General features: G+C 40.5%; 1 protein-coding gene across 1 annotated transcript in view; it reads left to right on the top strand.

Annotated features, from left to right (window-relative positions):
* The window catches only part of LOC138968818 (calcium-activated chloride channel regulator 3A-1-like), a 24,782-nt gene extending 5,628 nt beyond the window's left edge, over window positions 1–19,154 (top strand). The window contains exons 7-17 of the mRNA XM_070341469.1: window positions 295–465; window positions 743–917; window positions 3,016–3,143; window positions 3,746–3,914; window positions 6,654–6,907; window positions 12,025–12,205; window positions 13,668–13,778; window positions 14,737–14,988; window positions 15,836–15,955; window positions 16,604–16,762; window positions 17,117–19,154. Of these exons, the coding sequence (XP_070197570.1) occupies window positions 295–465; window positions 743–917; window positions 3,016–3,143; window positions 3,746–3,914; window positions 6,654–6,907; window positions 12,025–12,205; window positions 13,668–13,778; window positions 14,737–14,988; window positions 15,836–15,955; window positions 16,604–16,762; window positions 17,117–17,376 (1,980 nt within the window). The 3' untranslated portion in view covers window positions 17,377–19,154. The remainder of the gene's footprint in view (window positions 1–294; window positions 466–742; window positions 918–3,015; window positions 3,144–3,745; window positions 3,915–6,653; window positions 6,908–12,024; window positions 12,206–13,667; window positions 13,779–14,736; window positions 14,989–15,835; window positions 15,956–16,603; window positions 16,763–17,116) is intronic.
* Window positions 19,155–19,189: the final 35 nt, after the last annotated feature.

Genomic DNA, 19,189 nt, shown 5'->3' with positions numbered 1-19,189 from the left:
CTGAAGAAGAAATGAACGTCATTTTTGTCAGAAGAGATTTAAGTATCAAGCTATGCATGGACCTGTACATACGTCTGCTGACCTGATTTCAGTCGATTTTAATATTAATTTATTATTTCAATTGTTATTTTGAATTCAAAGTTTTAATTTGCCTTTGCCATCTTTGATGCGATCAACAACAAAAAAGCCCCGCCCTGACCACTAATATTCAGCGGTCACCAAAAATCATTCCTGGTGAGTCAAATTAGTCACAGGACTCAAATAGTTATCTTTTTAATATTGCATTACACGCAGGTGCTGAGAAACCACGGTGATTTCCGTGATGGTCAGAACCCCGCGTCCAATCTGACCACCCCTCCGGCCACTCACTTCACGCTGGTCAAGCGGCGATCTCAGCGCACGGTGCTGGTATTGGACATGTCCGGCAGCATGAGGGACAACGACCGTATCGTACGTCTGGGTCAGGTAGGTTTTGGACAAGAACGTTTCCTGTATCGGGCACTGAGGTTGGGTGCATGCTTTAATAGACGATTTTCGGAAATAACTCCGACGGATTTGTTTGGATTATGAAAGAGTGAATACCCTTGCTTTTCACCTGACAAATAACTTCACACTGACGTGCTCCTGTCCACGTGCTTCCGACACACCCTTGCTAGTGATTGTACCACTGCCTCTTTCTGGAAGCCATCCCTCTCATACAGTAGATTCCGCCTTCCTGTACACTGTGCACACTGTTGTACAGGCTGCCTCCAACTACCTGCTGACGGTGGCCAGACAGGGGGAGGCGGTGGGCATCGTCTGGTTCCAGGAAACGGCGTCCATCCAGGTCAACCTGACCCAGATCAACAACGTCACGCGGCGACAGCTTCTGCAGCACGTGCCCAAAGTGGCCGTCGGAGGAACTGGCATTGGTGACGGTGAGAATGTACAGAGGGTCTTCTTCTATCTTCTTGTTCTTCTGTCGACATGACTGGTGATGCGTCAGTTATGTAGCCCTGTCAAGGTTTCAGGGTTTTATATTTGTCGCTTTAAAGTTAACAAACCTAACTTACCTTTGCCGTGTTCAAAATGGGACCCAGAGCTACATGGACCTTCGTCGCCGTTGGCAATCTTCAGTCGGCTGGGGATGGCTTACTCAAGAGTTTCAAATCGGGACGGGAGGGTGAACTGTACGTAATACCCCCATTCCACACATCCGTTCTAGCTTCCGTTCCCAGCTGTCCTCAGGACGGCTGCCACTACGATCAGACGCTGCACAAACAACGAATTAAGTGTATGGGAGCGCTAGTGCTGTGGTAGCCGCTCACTTCCGATGCGTTAGTGTTGCGTTAGCAAGTCAAGTCAAGTCAAGTCAATATTTATTTCAAACAAGTCGCGTAAGGCGAAATTACTACATTTAGTCAAGCTGTCGAACACACGGAATGAAACTGAACGCACTGTATTTTTTCACCAAGACAGTACAGCTTCGTCAATCTCCGCGTGAAGGAAATCGCTCACCTTCCACGTGCAAAACGTAGTGATATTGACACGCCAGATTAGCGCGGTGGCGTATTGTGCTAAGCAGGAAAGCGCGCTTTTCTGTATTCTTGTTAACTTTCTGAGCTTGTTTTGAATACAACCTATCATATCTCTATGTTTTTGGAATCAAGAAATGATAAAGAATAAGATGAAATCATTTTTGGATCGATTTCTTAAATTTTAATCGTAAGACTAATTAATCTATTTTCGTTAATTGTGATCACATTTTAAGAGTAAACATGACATATGTATATATTTTTAGATTCAGAATGTGATGAAGAATACGATGCAATCAATTTTAAATCTGTTTGCGAAAAATCGATTTTAATGACAACTTTAATGAGCAAACTCATTAATTAAATTTTAAGCCTCCAAGCTGAAATGCAATACCAAAGTCCGGCCTTCGTCGAAGATTACTTGACCAAAATTTCAACCAATTAAAGTAAGAGCGTGACAGTGCCGCCTCAACTTTCACGAAAAGCCGGATATGACGTCATCAAAGACATTTATAAAAAAAATGAAAAAATCGTCTGAAGATACCATACTCAGGATCTCTCATGTCAAGTTTCATGAAGATCGGTCCAGTAGTTTTCTCTGAATCGCTCTACACACACACACAGACACACACACATACACCACGACCCTCGTCTCGATTCCCCCCTCTACGTTAAAACATTTAGTCAAAACTTGACTAAATGTAAAAACCCCTAGGGTTACATGAATAGCATAGCGTTAAGTTCCATTAACGATCCATGAGTTCCGTTACCGATATGTTTAAGGTTCCATTACCGTTCATTTGGAACGGGCGGGGAATGGCTAAAATTTTGAACATGCAGCCCGAACTCACCCGTCTCAACCGTTCAAGGAGTTCCGTTAACGTCCATTGGCGTTCCATTAAGGCCCCCCCCCCCCCCCCCCCGATCCCTCCCATTCTCGCGCCGTTCCTTGGTCGAAACGGGAAAGGGACCTAGAACGGATGTGTGGAATGGAGGTTTAAGTCGAAACAGCAGAGAAGACATATAGACCTGAAAGGTGATTTGTTTAAATCTGTTTGCGAAAAATCGATTTTAATGACAACTTTAATGAGCAAACTCATTCATTAAATTTTAAGCCTCCAAGCTGAAATGCAATACCAAAGTCCGGGCTTCGTCGAAGATTACTTGACCAAAATTTCAACCAATTTGGTTGAAAAATAAGAGCGTGACAGTGCCGCCTCAACTTTCACGAAAAGCCGGATATGACGTCATCAAAGACATTTATCAAAAAAATGAAAAAAAGTCTGGGGATATCATACCCAGGAACTCTCATGTAAAATTTCATAAAGATCGGTCCAGTAGTTTTCTCTGAATCGCTCTACACACACACACACACACACACACACACACACACACACACACATACACCACCACGACCCTCGTCTCGATTCCCCCCTCTACGTTAAAACATTTTAGTCAAAACTTGACTAAATGTAATGAAGTGGTCGTTGTTGGGTCGCAGGTCTGCTGAAAGGCTTGGACGTGCTGGAGTGGGGAGGAGGGGGGACTTCTGGAGGGGGAGGCACCATCATTCTGCTGTCAGACGGAATCCAGACACACCCACCTTGGGTTAAGGACGTTGTATCACAGGTAACGATCGTTGTAGTATCCACGTGTACAATTAAAAGACATAGATAGATAGATTTGTTTTGTTTGTTTGCTTAACGCCCAGCCGACCACGAAGGGCCATAGCAGGGCGGTGCTGCTTTGACACTAACGTGCGCCACACACAAGACAGAAAGTCGCAGCACAGGCTTCATGTCTCACCCAGTCACATTATTCTGACACCGGACCAACCAGTCATATCCTAGCACTAACCCCATAATGCCAGACGCCAGGCGGAGCAGCCACTAGATTGCCAATTTTAAAGTCTTAGGTATGACCCGGCCGGGGTTCGAACCCCGGGCCACGACCTCCCGATCACGTGCCGGTAGATAGATAGATAGATAGATAGATAGATAGATAGATAGATAGATAGATAGATAGATAGATAGATAGATAGATAGATAGATAGATGCATTGGTGCATGGATGCGAGTCACGTAAAATGTACACAGGGATATAACTTTCCACCGATTTGTACTGACAAAATCGTTCAAAAGTCTGCAAGAAATCGGTGAAAATCGGCCATGTGAATAGCGCTTTGAATGCTCTGAGCCAGTGGAACACAAGCACAGCGTATTGCACGTGCAGGTACGGCAGAACAATGTCCGGGTCCACACCATTGCGGTCAGCGGGGAGGCGGACAAGAGTCTGGAACTGGTTGCCCAGGAGACGGGGGGTCTCAGCTTCTACTACTCGGACACCAACCCCTCCAACACCCTCAACGAAGCCTTTCTCGCCATGGCGGACGCCGGAGTGCGTGAGTTGCTTATTTGTCAAATCGTTTCGGTAACACCCCCGCTGGTTTATGGCATTCCATTTGTCAAATAATTATTTGGATACTTTTTCATGTTTTTTTCACCAGTTTTAGCTAAATAATCATTATTTAGAAGCTCATGTGCTAAATAAGTAATTGTTTATAAACAATGTAAAACAATTCTAAATAATTTTTTGTTTACGTAAACCATTCATTATTTACCTAAACAATTCATTGTTTACGTAAATAATTCATTGTTTACGTAAATAATGATTTATTTAGCAACATTGCTGATTGTTTATAAACAATGTAATATAAGTCTAAATAATATATTGTTTACGTAAACAATATATTATTTAGACGTATTTTACATTGTTGTAAACAATCAGCAATGTTGCTAAATAAATCATTATTTACGTAAACAATGAATTATTTACGTAAACAATGAATTGTTTAGCCAACACATTTTCCATTATTTAGGGGTTTCTGGGATTCGCTTCTGAACTAAGTTTTATGTCTTTCAGTGATTACTATAATTGAATACAAGGTCTCTCCACACACTCTTATCTGAAAATAGCTGTTGTTTAGATATTATTTTGTTTATTTTACAAGCCAAAATTGCTTTACGAAAATAACTGATCTCAAACACAGTCAAAGGTCAAGGTCAATTAAGGTTTTTCCCTGCCGGGAGTGTTTAGTGTTTGCATTTTCTTGCTTGAAGTTGTTGAAACACAGTTTTTTCCCCTTATGTTCTCTGTTCTGTTTATGTCCCAACAACATGCCTGTCTTTCCATTTCTCTTCCTTTAATCGTTTCATTTCAAAGAGAAAAGTAAAAACATATTCGAAACTACGGAGAATTTTCGCGTCACGAAGGAATTCAAAATGGCCGAGGGAGCAGGAAGGAACGATAATATTGAAACCAGAGACATTTTGGAAGTTTTTTCACGCGCTGCTGCTGATGCCATATGCGGCATTCTGTCTGGCGGACCTGGTCCTGCTGCGGTTGCTGAAGCAGAAACTTTTGATACTGGCAGTGGGTTTTGATACTGGCAGTGGATACTGGTTGTTGGAGTTTCAACACATTACCCAGTTTCGTATATACCAAGTTGTGTTGTGTTGTGTAACTTACAGATAAAAAAAAGTTTAATCATGCAGTAAGAGAAATGGAAAGAGAAAGTTTTTGTTGAGACAGAACAGAAAACTTAGGACGGAAAACTTTTTTTCAACAACTTCAAGGGAGAGAATGCAAACACTAAACACTCCCGGTCATGACCTTGACCTTTTGTTTGTTTTCGCATTCAGTTCTTTTCGTACGGCAATTTCAGCTTGTAAAATAAACAAATTTACGAACATTTTCTGATAAATAATGTTTGGAGATACCTTGTATTGAATTATAGTATATACACAAAGAAAAAAAATGAAGCTCAGAAGTCAATTCTTGATTCCCCTAAATAATGAAAACTGCTTTCCCTAAACAATGAATTGTTTAGGGAAAGCAGTTTTCATTATTTAGCGAATCTGCTAAATAATGCATTATATAGGTAAACAATGATTTATTTAGCAACTGCTCACTTTATCCACCCAAAAAATATTATTTTGTGAAATAAGTGATTATTTGTGTAAACAATACATTATTTACGTAAACAATGAATTATTTACGTAAACAATGAATTATTTACGTAAACAATGAATTGTTTAGGTAAACAATGAATGGTTTACGTAAACAAAAAATTATTTAGAATTTTTTTACATTGTTTATAAACAATTACTTATTTAGCACATGAGCTTCTAAACAATGATTATTTAGCTAAAACTGGTAAAAAAAACCATGAAAAAGTATCCAAATAATTATTTGACAAACGGAATGCCATAGCTGGTGGCTCGTTTGCGTTTTATCCAGAGTACAGTACGTGTGTGTGTGTGTGTGTGTCTGTCTGTGCATCCGTGCGTACTGCGTGCGTTCGTGCTGCGTGCTTGCGTGCGTCTGTGTGTGGCCGTGGAGGGGGTTGGGAGGTAGGTTAGTGATTGATATGGCCGATTATACTCGATCAGTCTAGCTCCATCCCGTCACCGTGTCTAGTTCTGTAAAGAGCTTCGCACACGGATCCTGTCTTTGCTGCCATTCAGAATGCATGTAGGCTCACCACCTTCACGAACCACACTGCTGCTATGCTAACACAGCCTACCACGGCTAGGAACTGAAGAAGCGGAGACATGAGGATTGCCGTATGATCAATACCTCGAAGGTACCAGCCTGGTTTCTGGTGAATTCATGAGGGAACAAAAGGATTGTCTCCTCAACTTATCGGTCGGCGGATTCCTAACGGAGAAAGTTCTGACATGTTCACGGTGCTACAGAGGGAATTAGCTGTTCTCTTCCACAAAACAAGCTTAGATACTTTTATTTTGCCACACACAAACACACCCACACACACACACACAACAAGTACACCCACACACACACACACACACACACACCACACACACACACACACACACACACACACAGTGACATTCGTTGGTCTTGTGCTCTGTGTATGAGGCACGGACCATTTTCCTCAGACACGATATACCTACGTACCTTTAATGCAAATGAAGAAGGATTTAAGTATATAACAATGAGCCGGTGAAAACACTTAGTTATATCATATCTATGAAAAAATATCATCACTCGATTTTGCGTTGGTTATGTTTTTAAGAAAAGAGCACAATTTTCCCCACGTTTCTCTAACCCGTTACAGCTTGGAAACAACAGCAGCAGCAGCTTGCTAGCGAGACGGCCGTACTGGGTGCCGGTGAACGAGGTGCTACTGCTTTCGTCATCGATCCCACGGCCAGCGATGACGTTACCGTTGCTATTGCCTACACTGACGACTCAGCCCCTGTCATCACAATGACGTCACCTTCTGGACGTCTTATTACGTCAGTATCCCCTGAATACGAGGTCGAGACGTCGTTTAAAACTATCTACATTTCACTTGGGCAAATGGTGGAGGTAAACAATGTGTGCTTGTATGTTTGGTTGGTTTGTTGTTTGTTTGTTTCTCTGTTTGTTTCTTTCTTTGTTGGTTTGTCTGTTCAGCTGGCTAGCTGGTTGTTGGTCGGTTAAGGCCAGACAGGCTAGCAAATTTTAGATCAAAATCGTTATGAACTGTGTTGAATTACTTAAGGGGGTTTGAATGTGCCTGGGCTGAAATACAGAAAACATGTCTTGTTACACGTTTAACGGTCTTGGTAACCATGGAAACGATTCAAGATGGCCACAGAACAAAAAACAAAAAATCTTATAACTCAAAAACGGTCTGTTTTTTGCATTTTGTTAGTAAACTATATATCTATATATTTACGTTTTGACTCGTTGTTATCTTGTACCAAAGTATTTTAAAAAAAAAACAACTTTTTTTTTCATTGTTTTTTTTTTAGATTGACAGAAAACAAAAAGTATTAGTCATAATTGCACATCCAAACGTAAATATGAGGGGAATTATGTTAAAAAACACACTGCAGACTTTCAAGGCTCTAGCTTTATTCCTTGCAAACCCTTAGGGTTTTGAGTGTGTCACAACAATACAAAACGCATAACAGAGAAAACAGGCAAAGAAGTAAAGAACAGTTTCTTATTTCAGATTTGTGTCTCCATTAGGCTAGATACTACTGGAGAGTGATTGGTATGGACCTAACAGTTCACCCACAGCACATCAGTAATCCCATCCTACTGTAACGTGTCCTGCTGCTTCAAATATGATGTATACCTGTGGGTCATTCCATAAAGCTGTGTACCAAAAGTGTGACATACATCGTGAAAATTGAAAGTGTATGAATAGCTTGTTTTTATGGTTTATGTGACAGATATAGACATATGCCACGGTGCCATGCTAAACAAAAGATACGTTTATGCTTTTTTGGGGTACGAGGGGTGGTCGGAAAGGTGTGTAACATCACACATGTTTTACCTTACATGTTGTCCAAACACACGAGACAGATAACAAAAAGCCATAGTATAATAGTAACAAGCTTTATTTGCTTCCCATTCTGATTTTCTTCGATTAATCGTTTTCCGAAAGAAAAAAACTAGTCGATCGAGTGTGTTCAAATCTTGATGAAAACTCAACAGTTTTTTTTTCTTAACTCTTACAACTGGAAAAGGACTAGGCTACAAAGAATAGCCCAAGACTTGAAAAAGAGACACTGAGCACGTATATCACAAAATAAAACAATAAAATGTCGAACGTTTGGAAAAATATTCACTTTTAGAGCGAAGAGTCGCGAAAGGTTGCCTACGTAACATTCGTCCCTCATTGGTAACGACTCATAAAACGCTCCACGCCTGCTGCGTTCAAAAAGTTGACAGAATTGTTTTCATGGAAAAACTTTTCAGCGATGTTGAAGAACATTACATGCAAAAGAAACACCAAGTTTCATGCGCTGCTAAGTGACAAATGTAATTTTTAACAATCCAGCGTAACAAGAAAAAATATAAACGAAGCTTAGTGGCGACCCGCGAAAGGCAAAATCACATTCAAATCGAATCGACAAGGCGCACATTCTTACGCATTCACTACACATCAGTAGTGCCTGATAAAATACCGAGTCGCATATATTCGTGTTCACGTAGTTCACGGTTGGTTTTATAAACCAAATGTTACGTAGAAATTATTAAACAACCCAAATTGTAAACCAAATGTTATGTAGGAAATCGTTATTTAACATTCCAAATGCACACTGTAAACATGAGTAGGGGAAAACAGCTAAGTGCATATATGTAACATTAGCACAAAACACAACGAAGATGTATATCAGGGGGGGGGGGGAGGGTTCATGGTTGCATTTCATTAGCAGCCACACGGATACTTAAAAACAAGATGTAGGCTAAGCATGTTACAAAAAAAACGCAATTTTTGACGTCATTTTCTGTGTTTGCTTTTATACAAAACACTAACCAACATAACAATCTTCTTGATTTTATTATCATTATCTCTTTGGTCAATTTGCACTGTGTTGATATCCTTATAATTATATCATTCGAGAAGCAAGAGAAACATTCCTAAATCTAACTCTAAAGTCATGACCCTCTCCTGGTACACAGCTTTGTAGAACGACTCCTGTACGAAATACAGTCACCAAAAGACACTGATGTGATTTATGAAGAAAAAATTTCCTTTCTTCCAGTCACTGAACACACACAACATCCTGATCACTGTTGTCCCTGGTCATCCTGATGTAGTGTAATGTTCAATGTTCTCCCCCTCCATACACATTGCCATCTCGTGCTTCCTCAGCCCAACATTCAGACGACGCTGTCCCGCATACTCCTTTTTGGCGCCGACGGGCATTGACACTGCAGCAGAAGCAGCGTCAGCATGGCGGACCCAGCTTCCACTTCAGCAGCTAGAAACACATAAATACATCCCATAAATACATGTACATATATCGACAGGTTCAAACTAAAAGCGGGGGCACAACAATTACTCTTCATTTCAAACCTAAGTAGGGTTTACACACTTTTATAACTTAGAGAGAAATTCTACTACTACTACAAGTATTAATACTAATACTGGTTACATAACAAAGATAGCAGAACAATGGTGACTGCGCGTGAGAGAGCGAAAAATAAAAATACCCCAAAATACTTTACTCACATGTTTGACAAATGTAACAAACTTTCGACCATTCTAGAGTTTTCCTCAGGCACAAAACACAGAACAAAGAAGAAGACAGACGACAGAACAGAAACTGAGATCTTTACATTACAGTATTGTTTGGTCTTTTTATTATAAAGATACTTCTACTTTTCTCTGTACAAGTTTGTTTACATAGCTTAGTTCTTACATGAAATAAACAATGAAGTAAATAAACTCTCAACCAGTGGATATTTTTTCATCTTTTACAAAAAATTATTTTCCACAGTGAGCAAGTAAGTTGGATAAAGAGAGTACAGCAAGACACCAACCTGTCACTTTCTTGTCATGTCGCTGGTAGGTTTTCAGCTGTGGAAAAAATGAACGTTTATCCACAAATTGTAGGTTATTCTACTGAATGGTCAGAGATGGCAGTTTTTTGGTGCCCACTCTACTAGAGGAAAGACCAGCCTTTGTTCATCTTACCACAGTCACTTCGTTGTTTAGATGTTTGATCTCTGATCACCCTTTTTCAGCGGGCTTGAACAAAAGCAATATGTTGGCCATATTCCAACAGCTATATTCTGGCCATATTCCAACAGCTATATTCTGGCCATGTTCCTTGTGTTTCACCACAAAGGGCTGAATAAAATCGTGTGATCTTGCACATCTGGTTACATTTAGTCAAGTTTTGACTAAATGTTTTAACATAGAGGAGAATCGAGACGAGGGTCGAGGTGTATGTGTGTGTGTCTGTCTGTGCGTGTGTGTGTGTAGAGCGATTCAGACCAAACTACTGGACCGATCTTTATGAAACTTGACATGAGAGTTCCTGGGAATGATATCCCCGGACGTTTTTTTCTTTTTTTTCAATAAATACCTTTGATGACGTCATATCCGGCTTTTTGTAAAAGTTGAGGCGGCACTGTCACACCCTCATTTTTCAATCAAATTGATTGACATTTTTGTAAAGCAATCTTCGACAAAGGCCGGACTTCGGTATTGCATTTCAGCTTGGTGGCTTAAAAATGAATTACTGACTTTGGTCATTAAAAATCTAAACATTTTAATAATTATTTGTTTTTATATAAAACGAACCAAATTTACATTCATCTTATTCTACATTATTTCCTAATTCCAAAAACATATAAATATGTTATATTTGGATTAAAAACAAGCTCTGAAAATTAAAAATATAAAAATTATGATCAAAATTAAATTTCCGAAATCGATTTAAAAACAATTTCATCTTATTCCTTGTCGGTTCCTGATTCCAAAAACATATAGATATGATATGTTTTGATTAAAAACACGCTCAGAAAGTTAAAACGAAGAGAGGTACAGAAAAGCGTGCTATGCAGCACAGCGAAACCACTACCGCGCTGAACAGGCTCGTCAGTTTCACTCCGTTTTGCACAAGCGGGGGACTACGGTCATTGTGAAAAAATGCAGTGCGTTCAGTTTCATTCTGTGAGTTCCACAGCTTGACTAAATGTAGTAATTTCACCTTACGCGACTTGTTCTTTTTACATTTAGTCAAGTTTTGACTAAATGTTTTAACATAGAGGGGGAATCGAGACGAGGGTCGTGGTGTATGTGTGTGTGTGTGTGTTTGTGTCTGTCTGTGCGTGTGTGTGTGTGTGTGTGTGTGTGTGTGTGTGTAGAGCGATTCAGACTAAACTACTGGACCGATCTTTATGAAATTTGACATGAGAGTTCCTGGGTATGATATCCCCAAACATTATTTTCATTTTTTTGATAAATGTCTCTGATGACGTCATATCCGGCATTTTGTAAAAGCTGAGGCGGCACTGTCACACCCTCATTTTTTAATCAAATTGATTGACATTTTGGCCAAGCAATGTTCGACGAAGGCCGGACTTTGGTATTGCATTTCAGTTTGGAGGCTCAAAAATTAATCAATGACTTTGGACATTAAAAATCTGAAAATTGTAATTAAAATTATTTGTTGTAAAACGATCCAAAATTACGTTTATCTTATTCTTGATCATTTTCTGATTCCAAAAACATATAAATATGTTATATTCAGATTAAAAACAAGCTCTGAAAATTAAAAATATAAAAATTATGATTAAAATTAGATTTCCAAAATCGATTTAAAAACAATTTCATCTTATTCCTTGTCCGTTCCCGATTCCAAAAACATATAGATATGATATGTTTGGATTAAAAACACGTTCAGAAAGTTAAAAAGAATAGAGATATAGAAAACCGTGCTATCCTCCTCAGCGCAACCGCTACCGCGCTTTTCTGGATTGTTAATTTCACTGCCTTTGCCACGAGCGGTGGACAGACGATGCTACAATTGTACGGTCTTGCGCAAAAAAATGCAATGCGTTCAGTTTCATTCTGTGAGTTCGACTGAGCTTGACTAAATGTTGTATTTTCGCCTTACGCGACTTGTTTTTTTCTTGTAATCGACTTACGTAAAGTGTTATGTTTCTTCTGTAATCATGTCTTTATTGTCTCCAAGACAGGAGAATATCAGGTAAACCTGACAAACCCCGCGACGCGGGAGCAAAACATGTACGTCACAGCGACGGCACGAATGACGCAAGGAGAGGAAGCTCCAGTCGTCGTAAGATCACAATGGCGCCATCAGACTGTTAACTTTACCGCTACGCAACAGGCGCTGTATGTCAGCGTTTCCAAAGGTGAGAGAGAGAGAGAGAGAGAGAGAGAGAGAGAGAGAGAGAGAGAGAGAGTATGTTTTGTGCTCAAATTGTTAGGCAGAACAAACTTGTCATGTTCACTGTCTGATAAAACGGAATTTTTACATTTAGTCAAGTTTTGACTAAATGTTTTAACATAGAGGGGGAATCGAGACGAGGGTCGTGGTGTGTGTGTGTGTGTGGTGTGTGTGTGTGTGTGTGTGTGTGTGTGTGTGTGTGTGTGTGTGTTTGTCTGTCTGTCTGTCTGTCTGTCTGTGCGTGTGTGTGCGTGTGTGTGTGTGTAGAGCGATTCAGACCAAACTACTGAAATTTGACATGAGAGTTCCTGGGAATGATATCCCCGGACGGTTTTTTCTTTTTTTCGATAAATACCTTTGATGACGTCATATCCGGCTTTGACGAAGGCCGGACTTCGGTATTGCATTTCAGCTTGGTGGCTTAAAAATTAATTGATGACTTTGGTCATTAAAAATCTGAAAATTGTAAAAAAAAAAAAAAATGTATAAAACGATCCAAATTTACGTTCATCTTATTCTTCATCATTTTCTGACTCCAAAAACATATAAATATGTTATATTTGGATTAAAAACCAGCTCTGAAAATTAAAAATATATAAATTATGATCAAAATTACATTTTCCAAATCAATTTAAAAACACTTTCATCTTATTCCTTGTCGGTTCCTGATTCCAAAAACATATAGATATGATATGTTTTGATTAAAAACACGCTCAGAAAGTTAAAACGAAGAGAGGTACAGAAAAGCGTGCTATCCTGCTCAGCGCAACTACTACCCGGCTCTTCTTGTCAATTTCACTGCCTTTACCTCGAGCGGTGGACTGACGATGCTACGAGTTTACGGTCTTGCTGAAAAATTGCATTGCGTTCAGTTTCATTCTGTGAGTTCGACAGCTTGACTAAATGTTCTATTTTGGCCTTACGCGACTTGTTTTTTTTATACATTTAACTCTGTGTTTGTAAGCAGAGTTGTATGTCGAACAAACTTGTACTTTCTGTCTTATGTGACCTTGTGGTTTTTGTTGTTGTTGAAAAGATAGGCATCAGTTCAAGTTAAACTATGTCAGATGATTCAAGTTGCAATTTTACAAATAACACACATAGCTGAAATGATTCAGTCTGCGATTTATGCCACACAACAGAAAGGATGACTGTATTTTTGTCTGTTCGTGTGTGTGTGTGTGTGTGTGTGTGTGTGTGTGTGTGTGTGTGTGTGTGTGTGTGTCTGTCTGTCTGTCTGTCTGTCTGTCTGTCTGTCTGTCTGTCTGTCTGTCTGTCTGTCTGTCTGTGTGTGTGTGTGTGCTCCAGTTTGGTTTTTGTTTTCATTTTGGCGGGTGGTAGGTGGGGGTGGGGGTGTGGTTACACAACTCCACGGGAACTTGCTGCCAAACCAGATCATAGTCTGAAGTGTTGGTCATCTCCCACAGGTTATGCTCCTGTAATAAATACTGACGTGGTGGCCACCGTGGAGAACCCTCCTTTGACGTCATCGGACAACGCTACGTCATCAGTGATGTCACTGCTTGACAACGGAGCCGGTAAAACACATGCAAACATGGTTATATCATGTGTATTAAATAACATATTCTCTCCCATGTGGGATTTGTCAGTTTTAAAATGTAGAGTTTTTCCTTTGTAAAATGTATCAGTAGGCCCTACATCAGTAGTAATGCATGCACATGTATTGGTTAATTAGAAGTACAAGAACTAAAAGGCAAAGGTACAGAAGGTTATGAAATGGGTGATGGTAAGTTTATGTCTTGTCACAGTATGCAAAAGCAAAGACAAAACAAAAACAAAACAAAAACGAACACACACTGCGGAAATGTCTGTTTGTTCTCGAAAATTTTTTTTTTAACCAAGAAACATTACAAACTGGCAGATGCTTCTTTTTCGTGTAGCAGCCGACCTTATAAATCCCCACAGAACCGCCCGTCATGTAAAATAAGAGCATACATACATGTCTCCGCTTGGACGCATGACAAAAATCGACAGCCTGGCTGCTTTTTGCGCAGAAAGCGAATTTTTCGCTGAATTGGTTTTTGTTATTTTCATGGCACGAGTGTCAATCTGCAAAAGTATTTGAAGAAACTATTCAGACTCTCGGCGTCCCTTCGAAATTTTAGAGCGGCAGAGCATCGATCTTCATCGTACGATGATAACCGTGGTTGGTACGCTTGAGGCTCGACCACAGCTAGGCGGAAGGTATCGTTGACTACTATGATAGTGGTGGTCCAGTGAACGATACCTTCCGCCTGTGGCTCGACCTCAGTCTTTGAAGTCTCCGATGATCCCAATGCGCAGAGGGACTAGCCAGGCTGTGGAGCAGTATCTGCATGAGATCAGCTAAGTGAGAAGATGCTCTTATCCCATGTAAAAGTCTACATAGTTCTGTAGTACTGTACGTGGTTGTTCGCACAGTAAATAATGTGGTATCTTTCAACCAGCACAATTGCCATCTTTTGCTATATTTCCCATTTCCGTTTTCTCCCCCAGGTTCTGACGTCAAAAAAGATGACGGAATCTACTCGTCCTACGTCACCACCTTCACAGCCAATGGGCGGTACAATGTGCACGTGCTGGTGCGTGACGTCACAGGCACGGTGGTGGCGGACGGGGTGGTGGGGGTGGGGGTGCCTCCATCAGCAGCCAGACGACGACGTTCTGGTTACCAGAGAAAGTCAGCCCCCGTGGAATCTTTTCAACGTATATCATCACCTGGCTCGTTCACACTGCAAAACTATGATGGTAAGAGGAACTTGGAAGTCTAACGGCACAGTTCTTTCAATCAATATGAGGCTTATATCGCGCGAATTCCGTGGGTACAGTTTTAAGCGCAGGGATTTTTTTAATTTAAAAAAAAAATTTTATGCAATTTATATCGCGCACATATTCAAGGCGCAGGGATTTATTTATGCCGTGTGAGATGGAATTTTTTTTTTACACAATACATCACAAATTCACATGGGCCAGCAGATCGCAGCCATTTTGGCGCATATCCTACTTTTCACGGCCTATTATTCCAAGTCACACGGGTATTTTGGTGGACATTTTTATCTATGCCTATACAATTTTGCCAGGAAAGACCCTTTTGTCAATCGTGGGATCTTTAACGTGCACACCCCAATGTAGTGTACATGAAGGGACCTCGGTTTTTAGTCTCATCCGAAAGACTAGCACTTGAACCCACCACCTAGGTTAGGAAAGGGGGGAGAAAATTGCTAACGCCCTGACCCAGGGTCGAACTCGCAACATCTCGCTTCCGAGCGCAAGTGCGTTACCACTCGGCCACCCAGTCCATCTTATTCCTTGTCGGTTCCTGATTCCAAAAACATGTAGATATGATATGTTTGGATTAAAAACACGCTCAGAAAGTTCAAAGAAGAGAGGTGCAGTAAAGCGTGCTATGCAGCACAGCGAAACCACTACCGCGCTAAACACTGAGGCTCGTCAGTTTCACTGCGTTTTGCACGAGCGGCGGACAACGGTCATTGTTAAAAAATGCAGTGCGTTCAGTTTCATTCTGTGAGTTACACAGCTTGACTAAATGTAGTAATTTCGCCTTACGCGACTTGTTTTCTCTTTTTTCTTTCAGCTTCCCTGGGGGACATGATTCCCCCGTCTCGCATCAGTGACCTACAAGTGAGACGAGTGGGGGCAACAAGCGTGGAATTGGAGTGGACTGCACCTGGCGATAACCTCGACCAAGGCACAGGTAACTTCTGTCACTCACAGCTCGTATGTGCAAACAACCACAGTGAAACCTCTCTTTTAAAACCTGAGAAAAATATGTGAGAAAAATCGGGTTTGAAGAAAGATGATGTCTTAAAATGGGGGTAAATTGATTTAATTTACATAACTTGTCAACAGAAAGTGTCTACAAGAAAGCACGGCCTCAAAAGGGGGAATCCTAAATTGGGGGGGGGGGGGGGGGGTTCAAATGTCCCCTGACACAAGACTTGCGTGTCCTAAAAAGAGGTGGACGAACAAGACACACAACAGATTTTTGTTAATTATTTTTGGTGAAGTTTAAAATCTATTTGTTTACATTATTTCGAGGTAAGGATGATTGTGGCTAAACATGCCGCCAAGGCCATTGTCATCAGAAGATACAAGGCCCATCTCTACAGCATAATCTCATTTTCCAGACTTTAAAACATCTGATAAAATCAAGTCTTAAAAGGCAGGAATCCTATAAATGGAGGTACATTCACAGAACAACATAAGGTCTTAAAAGGGAGTGGGGGGAGGGGGTCTAAAATGGGGTGTTCTACTGTGCTCAGATCTAAAACTTTTGATGTGGATGATGTTTTCACAAAGCTGTTGCTAAAAGTGCATCTCTGTTCTCCCCTGTATCAACCAGCTGCTGGGTACGTGCTGAAGATGACGAGAGACTTTGAGGTTCTGTTCAGCAACCACAGCCAAGTGGTCGACGTCAGTGACCAGCAGATAATGGCGGGCAGCCTCCACTCACCCCTGGCTAGTGGGTCCAGGGAAAGCATCACCGTCTATGTCAGCGGAGGTCAGTTCTTACAGATTGTCTGCGCAATATAAGGAACTGCAGCATGCTTCTGGCCAGGGCTAACTCTTACGATGTCAGCAATGTCAGAACAGACCCGAAGTTCCAGACAAACAAATACAATTGTCATTTTTTATTCCTTATAAATGGCATGGGTCGCGTGCAACTGTAAATACCACAATCATTTGCAAGGGCCCGGGTGTATCTGAAACACATGGACAGGAGCACGTGTGAATTTTTTTGTCCGAGAAAAAGCAAGAGTATTCACTCTTTCACAACCGATACAAACCCGACAGAGTTATTTCCCAAAATGGTCTATTGTACCTCATTGCTGATTCTCCTTCCTCTCTTTTTCAGGTGCAGCTACCTTCTATTTTGCTATCCAAGCATATGACAATACCAGCAACATTTCACCACCGTCCAACATCGTCAGTGCCACAACAGCCTTTGCGGCGCAAGAAACATCCCCTTTTGACCCCCTCGTTTTGACGATTGTGGTTTCCATCGCTGCTGGCATTCTGATTGTGGGTGTTGTCGGTATTTTGCTGCATCGTCGCCGTTCTGGATCCAAAAACATAGAGCGAAGAAGAACCAAAGTGATGCATCCTAATTTTTAATTGCGCGTGCTTTTCAGTGAAGAGAACTTTTTTAGAAATGAGTGGATTGAATTCTTCTTCTTTTTCTGCGTACATTGACTGAAACTCTAACGCACATTCGTGTTTTTTGCACGAGTGGGTTTTTAGGTGTATCAGGGACCTATAATAAGAATCAAAAAACAAGAATGGTGTGTTAATTGGAATATTTAATTCATGACAAATCAGAACGTTACATTTACATTACGTCGACCCAGTGGTCTTTGAAGCAGACAAACAGACAAACGCTTATAATGAACTTATCTCAAAATTGTCTTTCCCTCCATTTTCTTTCAAACCCTGTTCGTTCCGTGTTGCGTCTGCTTTTTGTTGTCTTTTGTGTTCTTTTCCTGATGAAGCTTCCAGAAGCGAAAATTCGTAATCGTCTTGTGTCGTCTTTGTATCGGTGAGTACAGTAATCCTTTGTTTTTTAACTTTTTTCAAAATTGTCAACAAAACTCGCTTGCAAGCATTCTTTTTTTTAAGTTTTTTTAGCTAAAGAAATTTCACAGATTGACATTTGTGTCAGTTACGAAACTAAATCAGAAAAACGTTCCCACCCTGCTCAGAAAACAAGCAGTGTGAAGATGTTTGGTATGTGTCCAAGTGGAGGAATGCTCTTATCCCATGATGCATTGTACATTTTAAATATCGGTCGATTAAACAGACACCAGTGATGCTCCTTCAACGAACATCAATACTTCACTATAAAGGCAAACTGCTTTATGAAAATGTTATGAAGCGTAAAATAGACTGGAGCATTGATGAAAGATTGTGTCATGTGTAACAGTATAAAAGCGCAAAGAGCATAATTGTAAAGTTATGATGTTGCGCTATATAAATGCTCATTTATTATTATTATTATTATTATTATGAATAAAGAACCTCCGGTGGAGCAGCTAGGGGGAAGCATTGTGTAGTGTCAGAAGTGCAAAGATAGAAATGTGATTCTCTGAGAACGATGTTGACAGTCACTACAGTGCTACCTGTGATTAAAGGACACTTGGGACAAGCAGAATGTGTGGCTACAGGGCAGGTGGCTTGTTATGACAGGTATCATTTAGTGAAGATCAAGATGACAGACAAAAGGGACTGCAGGTTTTTTCAGACAAGTGAATAGAAAATCGTCAAAAACTTAGGAGGAAATAAGGTTAGTCAAAATCTTATGTAACACACAGAAAATGTTATCAGTGTTCCAACACCTTGACGTAAGAGAAGAAGGGAAAATGATTAACACACGAGGAATGTTGCTTACAGCTTCAAAAACAATTTAATGCGCTGATTTTCCATATCAGACATACTACCTAGAGAGGTTGAAAAGAAGGAATTACTCCAGAAGGAGGAAGATTCTCCAGCCTGTGTTTTTATTGGGAGGTGTCCTCTATCAGAGCGGCCTCGCATTGCAGGTTCCACTGTAGCTCACCAACGACGCAGCATTGTTTGACTTACCGTGTAGGCCTATATATTAACCAAGCATTTATTGAGTGTCACTTTTTTGTTGATCATTACACAGTGACTTTTCGTCCTATCTGAAACAAGAGACTGGGTGTGGCTGTGGTATGGATTGGTTTTCTCTTTGAATTCAGCGCAGGGCTTGCTCACTCTCCGTTGTTACAGAACAAAAAGATGTCATGTTTGAACAATGGTTTATTATTCCGCAGTGACTCGATTACTATTGATGTTACTAAAGTGAGAAATGTTAAATTCTTCTTCAGATAACTTTTCATGAAAATGTTTTGAATATGGGACAAATTATATGAACACATTTGCTTCTCTTCCTTGTTTGTTATTTTTGTTA

The sequence above is a fragment of the Littorina saxatilis genome, linkage group LG6 (assembly GCF_037325665.1).
Source record: "Littorina saxatilis isolate snail1 linkage group LG6, US_GU_Lsax_2.0, whole genome shotgun sequence".
NCBI lineage: Eukaryota > Metazoa > Mollusca > Gastropoda > Littorinimorpha > Littorinidae > Littorina > Littorina saxatilis.
The sequence above is the reverse complement of the archived record's forward strand: the minus strand, read 5'-3'. Positions and strand labels throughout refer to the sequence as shown.